At 42.1% G+C, this 12,770-nt stretch overlaps 1 protein-coding gene across 1 annotated transcript in view; it reads right to left on the bottom strand.

The window, feature by feature from the left end:
* LOC114591761 (netrin-4-like) overlaps positions 1-12,770 on the bottom strand; it is a 59,846-nt gene that overhangs the window by 17,087 nt on the left and 29,989 nt on the right. Inside the window, exons 4-5 of the mRNA XM_028719236.2 lie at positions 2,012-2,138; positions 370-558 (exon numbers count right to left, since the gene is read on the bottom strand). Coding sequence (XP_028575069.2) covers positions 370-558; positions 2,012-2,138 — 316 coding nt within the window. The remainder of the gene's footprint in view (positions 1-369; positions 559-2,011; positions 2,139-12,770) is intronic.

Below are 12,770 nucleotides of genomic sequence, written 5' to 3'. Positions count from 1 at the left end.
GGCCTTCTTGGTAGTGGCGCCCACCCTGTGGAACACCCTCCCATCAGATGTCAAGGAGATAAAGAACTTCACAACCTTTCGAAGACATCTGAAGGCAGCCTTGTATTGGGAAGTTTTTAATATATAATGGCTAGTTGTGTTTTTATACTATGTTGGAAGCCACCCATAGTGGCTGGGGCAACCCAGTCACATGGGCGGGGAATAAATTATCATCGTCATCATCGTAGAAATTCACATTATAATGCCAATGAACTTTCATGACTTTAAAAGCAACAGCACTGCAGCCTGCTGCAGAAATGTGAAGAAATAAATTTATGATGGAAAGAAAAAGTGAAATCCAAATTAGCAGACCCACCCATCCTCACTTACGTTTGCAAATCTCCGGCGAAGACATGGGTTTCCCTTTGTCTCTGTAAAAACCAGGCTTGCACCTTTGACACCGGTAGCCCTCTGTGTTGTGCTTGCAGTTGTCACAGACACCTCCACTCTGCTTTCCTGATGCCAACCAGACGCTCAGATCAAAATGGCAGCTCTCAGCATGACTGTGACAGCGACACTCTGTCCAGAGCCCAGGGGTGAGGGGGAGAGGGAAAAGAAGAAGGAGCAACATGATTCTTACTCACACTGTAGTACTGTACAAGTGAATAGAACTTAAATGTGGGGTTTCCCCTCGCATGGATTTATTTAGTCCTAACATTTTAGTTAAGAGCAAGGAAACGCTGGGAAGATGTGTAAAGAAAATCCAGTGACGTGAGTGGTGCTTTCTGGTCAGCCGCTTTGAGGGTTATTGTTGCTGTTATTTTACAACTAAGCACTATACGAGTTCTATGAAACAAACAAATAAATTATTCCTTTTACATTTCCCTCAATCAGTATGAGTTAAGAAAAGGCAGGATTTGCAGGGGTAGGGCAGAGACTGAGTAATTTAAGTGATAAACCTACCTCTTTTGTGCTGATAACCAAGCACTTATTGTAATCATATTTGCAAAACTGATTCCACATAAAGTTTGTTGCCTTTTATTAGTATATAAGATGTAAAACATGAGAAGAGCTTCACCCACCCCACCCCATTCTGATAGGATGTAAATATTGTCTCTGGGGCTGCATCTAGCCTGAAGTATCTGTGATGTTCAGTCCTCGTCCCTCAAATACCCCACCCCACTCCACCTCAACTAGTTTAAACCAGAATCTTTTTTTTTTTTGGAAGAGTGACTTGTACATTAGGCCAATAAAAGTAAAATTGGGCAATGATAGACACATCTCCATCTAGGCCACTAACTGCGCCATAGTTTTAAGGCGAAAGGATCCCTAGAGGTTAGAATTTTGATTATGGAAACCTTAAACCTCTAGAGTTGAGCCTCTTTAACTCTGATTTTAAAAACCTCACTGTAACTGGAGTTTTGCTTTATCCAATGTATTCTTTTCAATCACTATTTCAACTAACATACCCATTCTGAATATATTATTTTCCGAGGAACGATGGTAGGACCTTTACCATTTTTAAAAGCACCTTGAAATGAAGTACTACTCTTTTGACGAAATGAAATAAAACTAGAAAGCCTCTAAATTATGTGAACCGACCTGAGACCTGCGGGTATAGGGCGGTATATAAATCCAATAAATAATAATAGATAAATAAATCTACAATGGTACCTGCTGAGAAACAGATGGACTTTTTAAAATCTATATATTTCCCCCTACTCTCATCGTAGGCCAAAACTCTAGTAGGCAATGCTAGGGCAAAATCTCTTTGAAAACAAATCTCTTTGTACCCTATTTTACAATATATCACATAGGCCAACCACATTTGCTCACACATGCACACACACATATAGAGAGAGACTGAAAGGAGTTTCAGGCAGTTGCTTGGCAATCCCGTTCCCCATCTGTCGCTAGAGCATCGTAAATCCCAACTCCATGAATTGGCTGTTATCGGGCTTTGCTGCTGGGTGGAAAGATGGATTACATTGCAACCCTTCATCTCTACCCTCTCTTCGCCATACCCACATACTTCTGCATTCATTTGGTGTCCCCGTTTTTCCATCGCCTGGCTCCCATGGCTGGTCATTGTACAATGGCGCGCACCTCTCACAATGCTGTCCTGCAGTGTTATGTCTGCACATGCACTTCCCATGGACCTGTCAAAGAAAGCAACAACAACACACACATTCAGAAAACGATAAAGCGCTAAAATGCACTAGCTAAGAGGTCTTTTTGGTGGAAGAACACGCATTCATTGCATCCCAAAGGGCTGCTCATTGGAACCCTCTCCACTTGGACGTCCAAAATTTGGAAGGGGCAGAGGGACGACGGCGACTCCTGCCCCTTTCCCAAGCCCAAAGCTCCAGGCCCCATTGGCCACAGCGTCTTCCAGCAGTTCCAAGATGGATGGCAGTGGCAATATCTTGAAACAGCCTGATCTGCTCCTACTGGAGAAGGCCTAGCTACAGGCTTACAGGTGACATGCTGAAAGAAATGTGCACCTATTCTTCCTTCTGAGAAGAAATGAAACCTCGAGGGTCTGAAAAATCTGCAAAAATGTGAATCTGCACCTAATGCTTTAATGCAGAAGTGTGTCACTTGCTCTCACCTGGCCACCTCTTTGAGACCAAGCCTACTTGGGTTTTAGCAGGACACACAGGCACTGACAGCCCAAAATAATTATTTAGTGGGCGTTGCAAAGGGAGAGAAATTGCTTCAAGTGCCATTTGTTTTCATTGCAGAAAGCCTAAAAGGTAAAGGGACCCCTGACCGTTAGGTCCAGTTGTGGACGACTCTGGGGTTGCGGCGCTCATCTTGCTTTACTGGCATACAGCTTCCGGGTCATGTGGCCAGCATGACTAAGCCGCTTCTGGTGAACCAGAGCAGCACACGGAAATGCCGTTTACCTTCCCACCGGAGTGGTACCTACTTATCTACTTGCATTTTGACGTGCTTTCGAACTGCTAGGTGCGCAGGAGCAGGGACCGAGCAACAGGAGCTCACCCCGTCGCCGGGATTTGAACCACCGACCTTCTGATTGGCAAGCCCTAGGCTCTGTGGTTTAGTTCACTTTATTTTCCTTTCCCCTCACATTTTCAAATGTCTTTCTCTCTTTTGTTTTCAAATGTGATTTTTTTAAAATATGGAAGAGGTCTCCCAGTCACCCCCCTCTGTATTGGTTGTGAGATGAATGAAAATTGAACTGAATGGGCCCCACTGAGTTCAATTTCCCAGTCATCAAACACCCCCATGCACCCCTAAATTCCTTCCAATGCCCTCTCTTGCACATGGGGTTGGGGTACCAAATGTTGCAGCCGTGCAGCCATGCTTCTGCCTCACTGCATATTATATACAAAAGTGGAGCCTGAGATTTCAGTTCTGACTGAGGCATGAATCTAATCTAAATCCCTTTAATCTTGCTACTAATGCCACTGGCAGTTCTCTATGGTGTTTAAAGGGGGGGGCAATTGCGTTTCATCTGCTGCAAGGCCTATACATGTTGTTGCAGGTGAGAAACTGGTGAGACGTATTCTTAAAAAATTAAATTTATAGATACATCTCCTCTACGCTCCTCTCTGCTACCCTTCACCAGCTTGCTCCCTACAGCAATCCTCCCCCCTTCTCTCCCTCTTTCCTAATCCCTTCAGATCAGATATGAGGACACAGGCTACATGGCTGATGCCACTGCTCCTCTAGAGCCAGCTGGCAGATTTTCTGTGCCCAGAGCAGTTTGCTGCCTCCTCACGGAAGACTGAGCAGAGACTTCGGGGTATGCATTTCTCTCCCTCTCTGCACTTGGCTGCAGTCAGCCTCAGGGGAGGATGGAAGGGACAGAGTACATTGTACAGGAAGCCTCTAGGGATTCGTAGAAGAATGCCTGTGTTCAAAACCCCGAACCTGCTTTTAATTTGAGAAGGGAGAAAGAAAGAAAGAAAGAAAGAAAGAAAGAAAGAAAGAAAGAAAGAACAACTGAATAACTGTCACCTTAGTATTTCAGTGTGTGAAGACCTCTTTTAAACCAAATAAGTTATGCAGTCATACCTTGGAAGTCAAATGGAATCCATTCCAGAAGTCCATTCAACTTCCAAAATGTTCGAAAACCAAAGCACGTCTTCTGATTGGCTGCAGGAAGCTCCTGCAGCCAATCAGAAGCCCCGTTGGATGTCCAGCTTCCGAAAAGTTGCTTGAAAACTGGAACACTCCCTTTTGGGTTTAGATCATTTGGGAGCCAAGGCGTTTGTGATCCAAGGTACGACGGTATATCAAGAAGATGAGTCAATGGGTCGATTTTGGTTTCTCACAGTTTCTCACTTTTCCAATCTTAAGTTTGGTTCTCTACATTTCCAAATCAAATCCACCCCTCTCAAAAAGTTTAGCATTTTGGGGTGGATAATACATGTTTGTAAACAATTATGCCTACTACACAGAAAATTAAGTTTCCTGATATAATGCATTTTCATGTGTTGTTTTCGTGACTATCTACTTGTGCCTTATAGGCCTCCTTCCGGCAACTCCTGCAGCCAAGCTCTGCTTTCTTTTGGACCACATCAGCAAGGCTGAGATGGGGGTCTTGTTGTCTGGGCAGCCCAGGACCTCCATACACACTGCATAGTCTTGCTCCCTAAGGAGGTCACTTTGGTGCTGGTAACACAGAGACTTGACTTCACACCTTAAGGCACACTCCATTGTCTCTCAAGACAGACGCCAGCAACAACCCAAGCATATGCATTTTTGTACACATCATTTGGCTGGAGAACTTCAAAATTCAGAGCAGTTATGAGTCTCAAAGGATGGATGCGTTTCGATTTGCGTATTGCTTCAGAAAGTGCAAATCAAATAAGTTTGTTGTCAACTGTGAACTTAATCAAATTTCTCCCCCATCCCTAATACCAAGTGCAGGACTGGAAAAAAAAGTTGGATGGGATAAAACAGGAACAAGAAAACCACAATTCCGTGCCAAGGAAAAAAATTATGACTCAATCCTGTTGAATGCTAGGGACTTTCTGGTTAATTCAGAAGTAAAACATTTTAAGCCAGATGCATCACTTAAAACAACAACAACAAACAGCCTTGAGAACCATGTAGACTTCATTCCTCTGCATGTCTGGCATGACAGACACTTTGAAAGAGAAATATTCCCGTATCTTTTTGATTGGATGAAGAACTGGTGGCTTAAAAAAACAAAAGCGATATTTGCTTGCTTGCTTGAAGGTGATATAAAATTGGGAAGCAATTTGGCAGCATTGATAGGACTAACATTCCTACATAATATATACTTAACAGCATTATAAATATTATTATTTATTGAATTTCTATACCTCACTTCATCCAAGGATCACTGAACATAGCTGTCAACGTTACACTTTTTAAAAGGGAAATTCCCTTATTCCGAATAGGATTCCTCGCAAGAAAAGGGAAAAGTTGACAGCTATGTTACTGAAGTTTACCACAGCAGGACAAGAGGGAACACTTGGTCTTTTTATGTTTGAGTGCTGGGATATGGGGAGGCAGGATAACAGCAGTAGGCCCAGCCCACAAGCTACATGGGTTTAGCCTATTTTCTGAGCAAGACTTCTATACTGTGAGATTTTACAGAGCTCTCAAAAGAGTTCAGCAAGATCTTACGATATCCTACTGGAAGCCACCGCTGCAACCATGTGACCCTAGCAAGTGAGGCACTGGTTCAACAGGCATGGTTGGGGGGATGGGTACAGCACCTTCCTATTTTGCTTCAGGTGGCAAAAAAGGACAGGTCATCCCTGGGTATGCTTTAGCATGTATGTACATGTGTATACTCTAGCCTGGCCCATTTCAGTGAGTGGCCCCACTCACTATCAGATTCCCTCTGACTTTTGGGGATTGGCTTAGAGCACTCAAGAAACAGAACCAGGATTTGGCTTAGCAGATGCAAGGGCTATGCAGATGGTGTCAGACCATCTATATATATGGCCTCTGCTGAAGTCAAGGCAAGCAGAGACCCAGTGCTCTCCACCCATGACGTCCCTGAAATATGCATGGCCTTCCTTCCTTCCACACACACTGACCATAATGATAGGCATTTTGCTGGTATATAATAACCAGCATCTTGAATAATCCCCAGAAGCTAACTGGCAGCAAATGGAATTGAGCAAGAAGAGGATTAATGTGCTGCCTGTGATCTGCTCTTGTCACAACGTTTTGATTTCTGGACCTCAATCAAGAATTCCTTTTGTTCCCAGCCATCATAATCATGATGGTAAAGGAATGGAAACTACAGTTTCATGGTGGGGGTGGGAAGGAGAACATTGGCTGGAACATTGGTGACGCAGGCTATTGTGACGCAGACTTGTGTTTCCATTTGGTTTCATCTTCTCCTTCCTTCCTCTTGTGTTTCTCCACTTAGCCTCTTTTATCCTGCTGGTGATTCCTACTGTTGTTGCTACCATTGGTGCTATTTCTTGGCTGTCATTCGTCAATGGGGGCGGGGGTAGGTCCCATTGACTGAAGTTTGGGTACTGGAACCTTTCCAGAACTGGGCATCTGATGCCGATTCACTGAATATGTTTGTCATTTGGCGACACGTTCACTTTGTACTGCTGCCAAAGCAATTTTGGACACAGAGAGATTTGCATATCATCATCAGCAAGTCACTTGCAGGCCCCAAGGAACGGGCAAGAATTCATATTGGGTTTCATGCAAACCAGTACAGTTTCTCACCTGCCCGGGAGTTCGGCAGCAACTTCTTCCAGGTGAAAAAGCATATTCAGTAGGACAGGATAGAATTGCTACCTGAGCTCCTGTCTTCTAACATGGATGAATGAAAGGGAAACTTTGGGCCTGTTTACATATTCAAGAATTAGGCATTATCTGAAGCCCTGCGCAGATATTCAATAAATGTGTTGTGTATGTGTGTAAGCAGGGTTGGGACTGCTCGTTCTGTTCCTGTGACTGACCTACACAGTCATATTCACCTGCAGAGAAAAGCAACAGGTAACAAAGACCTCTGATACAACACATGAGTTGAAGAGTATAATGGGGGGAATGTAGGTATAACCCACCAAGTTTTTGACATTTTGTCATTCCAGAAGATTCTAGAACAATTCTTGTTTCCAATGTTTTTTGACTGTTCCAAACTAAATTGATTGCTTCTTTCTTTTTTCAAAAAATGTGTTTAATAGCAAAAAAAAAAATCCTTTAACAAAGACACAGGGCCAATTAAACCAGTTTATTAGCCTTTACAAGTGTTTCCAATCAGATGTCTCTCTACCAGCAGGATTAGTGCTGATTTTCCACAGGAGATGAAAGTAGCCACAAGGTCGCAATTAAATGATTAAAATAACCAAAACCCACCAGTAGCCAAGCGGTTAAGCAATCAAACCAGTCCCCTTTTAAATGTCCCATAGACATTCCTTTGAATATTTATTTATTTATTTAATCAATCAATTTATATCTCACTTTTGTTCCTGAAGGAGCTAAGGGTGGCAATAAGAGGGTTTGGCTAAAAGTTAATATTAGGAAAGAAAATAAGTGAATCTGGGCTCTGACTCCAATGTATGGAATGGTGACAGGACAAAAGAAGGAAGTTTAGTTTCACAGAACCCACTATGTTAAAAAGCACAAATTTAAGTCTGTGGGCTCATTTTCTATATTATCTATCAAAGACTTGTGCCTATATATATATATCTTTGGATGCATACAAACATTACTGGGCATCCTGTGTCCATGTGCTACTTCAGATCTAGTTTTTGCCTTGGCCTTCTTATTAGTTGAAACTTCTATATAGCTTTCCAGGCTTTGAGAGCTCTTTTGGAGTGGACATTCTGCTTGGTATCTGGTTGCCTTTGCAGCCAAATGGCCACAATATGGTTTCTCACTTCTCCTATGCCCTGGTTTTATTTTGTTTTTTGAATAAGAGTTGGTCATTTGCTTTCTTTTCTGTTTGGACTAAATACTGGCCTGTGAGACATCACCTTGCCAACAAAGGTCCGTATAGTTAAAGCCATGGTTTTCCCAGTAGTGATGTATGGAAGTGAGAGCTGGACTATAAAGATGGCTGATCGCCGAAGAATTGATTCTTTTGAATTATGGTGCTGGAGGAGACTCTTGAGAGTCCCATGGACTACAAGAAGATCAAACGTATCCATTCTTAAGGAAATCAGCCCTGAGTGCTCACTGGAAGGACAGATCGTGAAGCTGAGGCTCCAATACTTTGGCCACCTCATGAGAAGAGAAGACTCCCTGGAAAAGACCCTGATGTTGGGAAAGATTGAGGGCACAAGGAGAAGGGGACAACAGAGGATGAGATGGTTGGACAGTGTTCTCGAAGCTACAAACATGAGTCTGACCAAACTGCGAGAGGCAGTGGAAGACAGGAGTGCCTGGCGTGCCCTAGTCCATGGGGTCACGAAGAGTCGGACACGACTAAACGACTAAACAACAACAACAACAACTGGCCTGTGAGTATTCCAACTGGAGAACAGCTTTTACCAAAGGTGTCATGGACTTTGAAGAAGCACAAACTCAGGCAGAAAAGGAGAAACGAGCTAAGAAGAAGGCACATTTGGTAAACCCTCACCATGATCAACTCCTGCCCGGAAACCTATGTCCCCACTGTGGAAGGATGTGTGGATCCAGAATTGGCCTCCACAGTCACTTACAGACTCACTGTTAAGACCATGTTCATGAAAGACAATCTCACTCAGCTACAAGTAATTGCCAAAGAAGAACTCATACTTTTTTTACTCAGCCACACTACTGTGACTCTGGTGCCTATCATTTTCATTACAATTATAAGGACTTGGTCCTTGTTCAGGGCTTATTCACACATTATAATAAGGCATAAACCTACACCTGTTTCTTAGGAACATCATGAGGGGCCATTACTGTCCTCAGGATGAAACGGTGAAATCTGCTATGATTAAATGGGCACAGGATGTTGGACATAACATTATGATGGCTGACTGGGAACAGTTATGGACCACAGGTATGAAGTTTACGGCATGTAATGCCTTAAGAGAGAATATTATGAAAATGATATACAGGTGGTACATGACACCAGTCAAGCTTGCAAAAATCTATCATTTGCCCGATAATAAATGTTGGAAATGTAAAGAAACTGAAGGTACATTTTTTCACCTTTGGTGGACGTGCCCAAGGATTAAGGCTTTCTGGGAGATGATATATAATGAAATGAAAAAGGTATTTAAATATACCTTCTTGAAGAAACCAGAGGCCTTTCTCCTGGTGCCAAAGAAGGATAGAACTCTCTTTATGTATGCCACAACAGCAGCAAGAATACTTATCGCAAAGTATTGGAAGACACAAGATCTACCCACTCTGGAAGAATGGCAGATGAAGGTGATGGACTACATGGAACTGGCGGAAATGACCGGCAGAATCCGAGACCAGGGAGAAGAGTCGGTGGAAGAAGATTGGAAAAAGTTTAAAGTCTATTTACAGGAATACTGTAAAATTAATGAATGTTAGAATGATGTTGGATAAGAAGTTAAGTGGTTTTTAGCTATAATGCTATAAAGGAATATGAAAAAATGGATTATTAACAGGTAAAAACTTATTGTTATAATACTTTAAGATTAAAGACTAGGGCAAACAAAGAGGGAAAGGATTTGCTGAACTAACAAATTGAACTGGAATACAAAAAAGGGAGGTGTGAAGAGGTCCGGGAAACAAGCAAATGAAAGATAAGTAATGGACAGATGGAATTGTTTTTAGCTATTTTTATTTTGTATTTTTCTTTTTTCTTTTTTCATTTTGTAATATTTTGAAAATCTTAATAAATATCTTAAAAAAAATAAATACAAGTAATTGCCGAAGAAGAACTCATACTTTTTTTACTCAGCCACACTACTGTGACTCTGGTGCCTATCATTTTCATTACAATTATAAGGACTTGGTCCTTGTTCAGGGCTTGTTCACACATTATAATAAGGCATAAACCTGTTTCTTAGGAACATTATGAGGAGCCATTACTGTCCTTCTTTTACCAGGCTAATATGTAGGTAGCAGGTTTTTCTAACAAACACTTTTCCAGCTGCTTTCCACCTGTTCCAGATAGAAATCAAATGCACATTTATAATTAATCTGGATTCCCATGGGAAGAAAAGCAGTCTGAGGAAGGTGGTGATCCGGAGTGGGAAAACAACCACCAGAGGAAGGGTTTAAAATTTGTATTACCAACTGCTACATTTCCACTTAAAAAAAAATCTTCTTCTGAATATGTTTTTCCTAACAACAACAAAACCCAGTGTTACATGTATTTTCATGCAACAAATAAGTTTCCTCTTCATGGACAAAGGTTTATGTGGGCAGCTTTTCAGATATAACAACACAGAGTCTTTTTACCCCAGCAGAAACTAGTCTGAATCATTCCACAAGCTGAATGTCTCTTTATTTCTTGGGTTAGTCAGCTAATTGGCATATACAGTCGAACTTCCCTCCCAATAAAAACATGTTTGGTGAATTGCAAGCTACAACACACAGTAGCTCCTGTGGTATTTGGAGGTCACACAGACTGGCAAAGCTTAGATCAGATAGTGTACAAATTCAGTTGGTTGTGGGATTATGAGAGGGAACAGAACAAAACTTCTCAGAGAGGAAGATAATGTGTGCAAGGGAAAGCGACAGCCAAGTCACCAAGATGAAGGCCGAGATAGAGAAAAACTAGCTTTACCTTACACAACCCAGGTTTTTGCTCAGCTACCCCAACCAACAATTCTATATGAGGTGGATGGCATATAAGAACAAAGCCCATAGCAGAATGTGATAGCAATAGCACTCTCCCATTCATGTTCCACAGTGAGCAGGGATGGGGGAGACATTTGATTAAGTTTGCGTATAAAGGTGAACCTACACAAGTTCCCCTTTCTGAAGCAATACACAAATCAAAATACAGCCATTCTTCAAAATTTGCAGATCTCCGAATTTCACAATGTTGTTTTCCAAATGAATAGTGGTGTGTGTGTGCGCGCATGTGTGTGTGCATATGCTAGGGTAAAGAGTATATAACGATGCCCAAATTCATGAAGATAACATACAAAAATGCATTACACCAGCAATGTCAGGAGCAGTTAAAACCTCTGTTACCATCTTCCTGCTTTGCTTTGCTATTGCTCCCCCATGAAGGGAGAAAAGAGATGCTGGACCATTCCTGGAGGACACTGGACCCACCCACCACTGATTTGTAACAGCTGGCCTTGACACCAGACTTATGGATGGAGTGAGGATGTTAAGGGGGGGGGGGATTAATGGTTTGATGTGAATGATTTTTGGACTAGGGAGGCAAGGTTGAGGGTTTTGTTTATTTGCCAATTAGTGGGCCAGAGTATAGCTTTGTTTATTATTTGAGTATTGTTAATGTTGTTTGATATTATTAATAAGGTTGGCATGTTCTTTCCCCCTATAAATGTTATGTTATATGAAATATTAATGCATTATATGGTTCCCCCTATATTATATATTGGTTTTGTTTGCTATAAGTCGCTTGAAGACCTTCGGGTGACAACAACAAATATGTTTAATAAATAAATAAATAAATAAATAACAATAAATAAAATAAAATTATATTTGGGGAAAGTGCTTTGGAAACACTGCAAATGTGGAAGTCTAAGAAGTGGCAGACAGCAGTGTTGTGCTTCGATGGCACCTTCAAGGGCAGCTCTACTTAAGTGTATCACAGTAAAGGTAAAGGGACCCCTGACCGTTAGGTCCAGTCGCGGACGACTCTGGGGTTGTGGCGCTCATCTCACTCCTTAGGCTGAGGGAGCTGGTGTTTGTCCGCAGACAGCTTCTGGGTCATGTGGCCAGCATGACTAAGCCACTTCTGGCGAACCAGAGCAGCGCACAGAAATGTTGTTTACCTTCCCACCAGAGCGGTACCTATTTATCTACTTGCACTTTGACGTGCTTACGAACTGCTAGGTTGGCAGGAGCTGGGACCGAGTCAATCCTAAAAGTTATAAAAGAATGCATCAGCTTAGTAAACTCCTCCTACTCCAGTAAGATGCAAAACCCATGTAACAGATAAAGTTGACAAAAGGTACTCCTCAGCACTGTTGATACCCGTCTCTCCACAAGTACCCCTAGGTGCCTGATTAGACAGGGGAAGGACCACTTCCTTCAGAGCCAACCTTGGATATATTAAATATCCAAACTATGGTGTCTTTGCACAATGAATGCAAAGTTGTTACTCTTTTTTTTGTAGTAGGTCCAAACATCTCAATTCCTCTTAAATAGTCCTATAGTGAGGACACCACACCTTCCTTGCACTCAAAACTGCAATGTAGTGCTGCACAAATGCCACAAGTTACCTATTGGAAAGCTCCTGTGGTATGAATAATTACCCTGACTTGCAACAATTTATGAACCTCTTAAAAAAACAACAACCCTCTATTGGATGAAGAAACAATCCACAGCTTAATCTACTGCTATTTAATGCTATTGGCTGTGGCCACTTATGTGATTCTATTTGCGTGTGTCCTGTGACATCATAGAGATGGTACGGGCCAGCTCAATAAAGGAAACCCAGAGCTGGAGCATCTCCAACCGATGCCTGACCACCTTCTACTTCAAGACCTTCGGTTCCATTGTCAAACTGTTCTTACTGCCAAGATGCTTCTCCTACTGCCTACTGGAATTCTATCACCCTGAAACTTAAACCCATTGGATCCAGTCCCAAGGATGCAGAAATCACGTCATATGCACTGTATGCAATACTGATGACAAAATCAAGCAGGCCATCACAGCCAATCTGATCAAATCACAACATCTGCAAGTGAAACTTCAGAGTAAAG

Source organism: Podarcis muralis, chromosome 2 (genome assembly GCF_964188315.1).
Source record: "Podarcis muralis chromosome 2, rPodMur119.hap1.1, whole genome shotgun sequence".
Taxonomy (NCBI): Eukaryota; Metazoa; Chordata; class Lepidosauria; order Squamata; family Lacertidae; genus Podarcis; species Podarcis muralis.
This window is presented reverse-complemented; position numbering and strand designations above follow the sequence as displayed.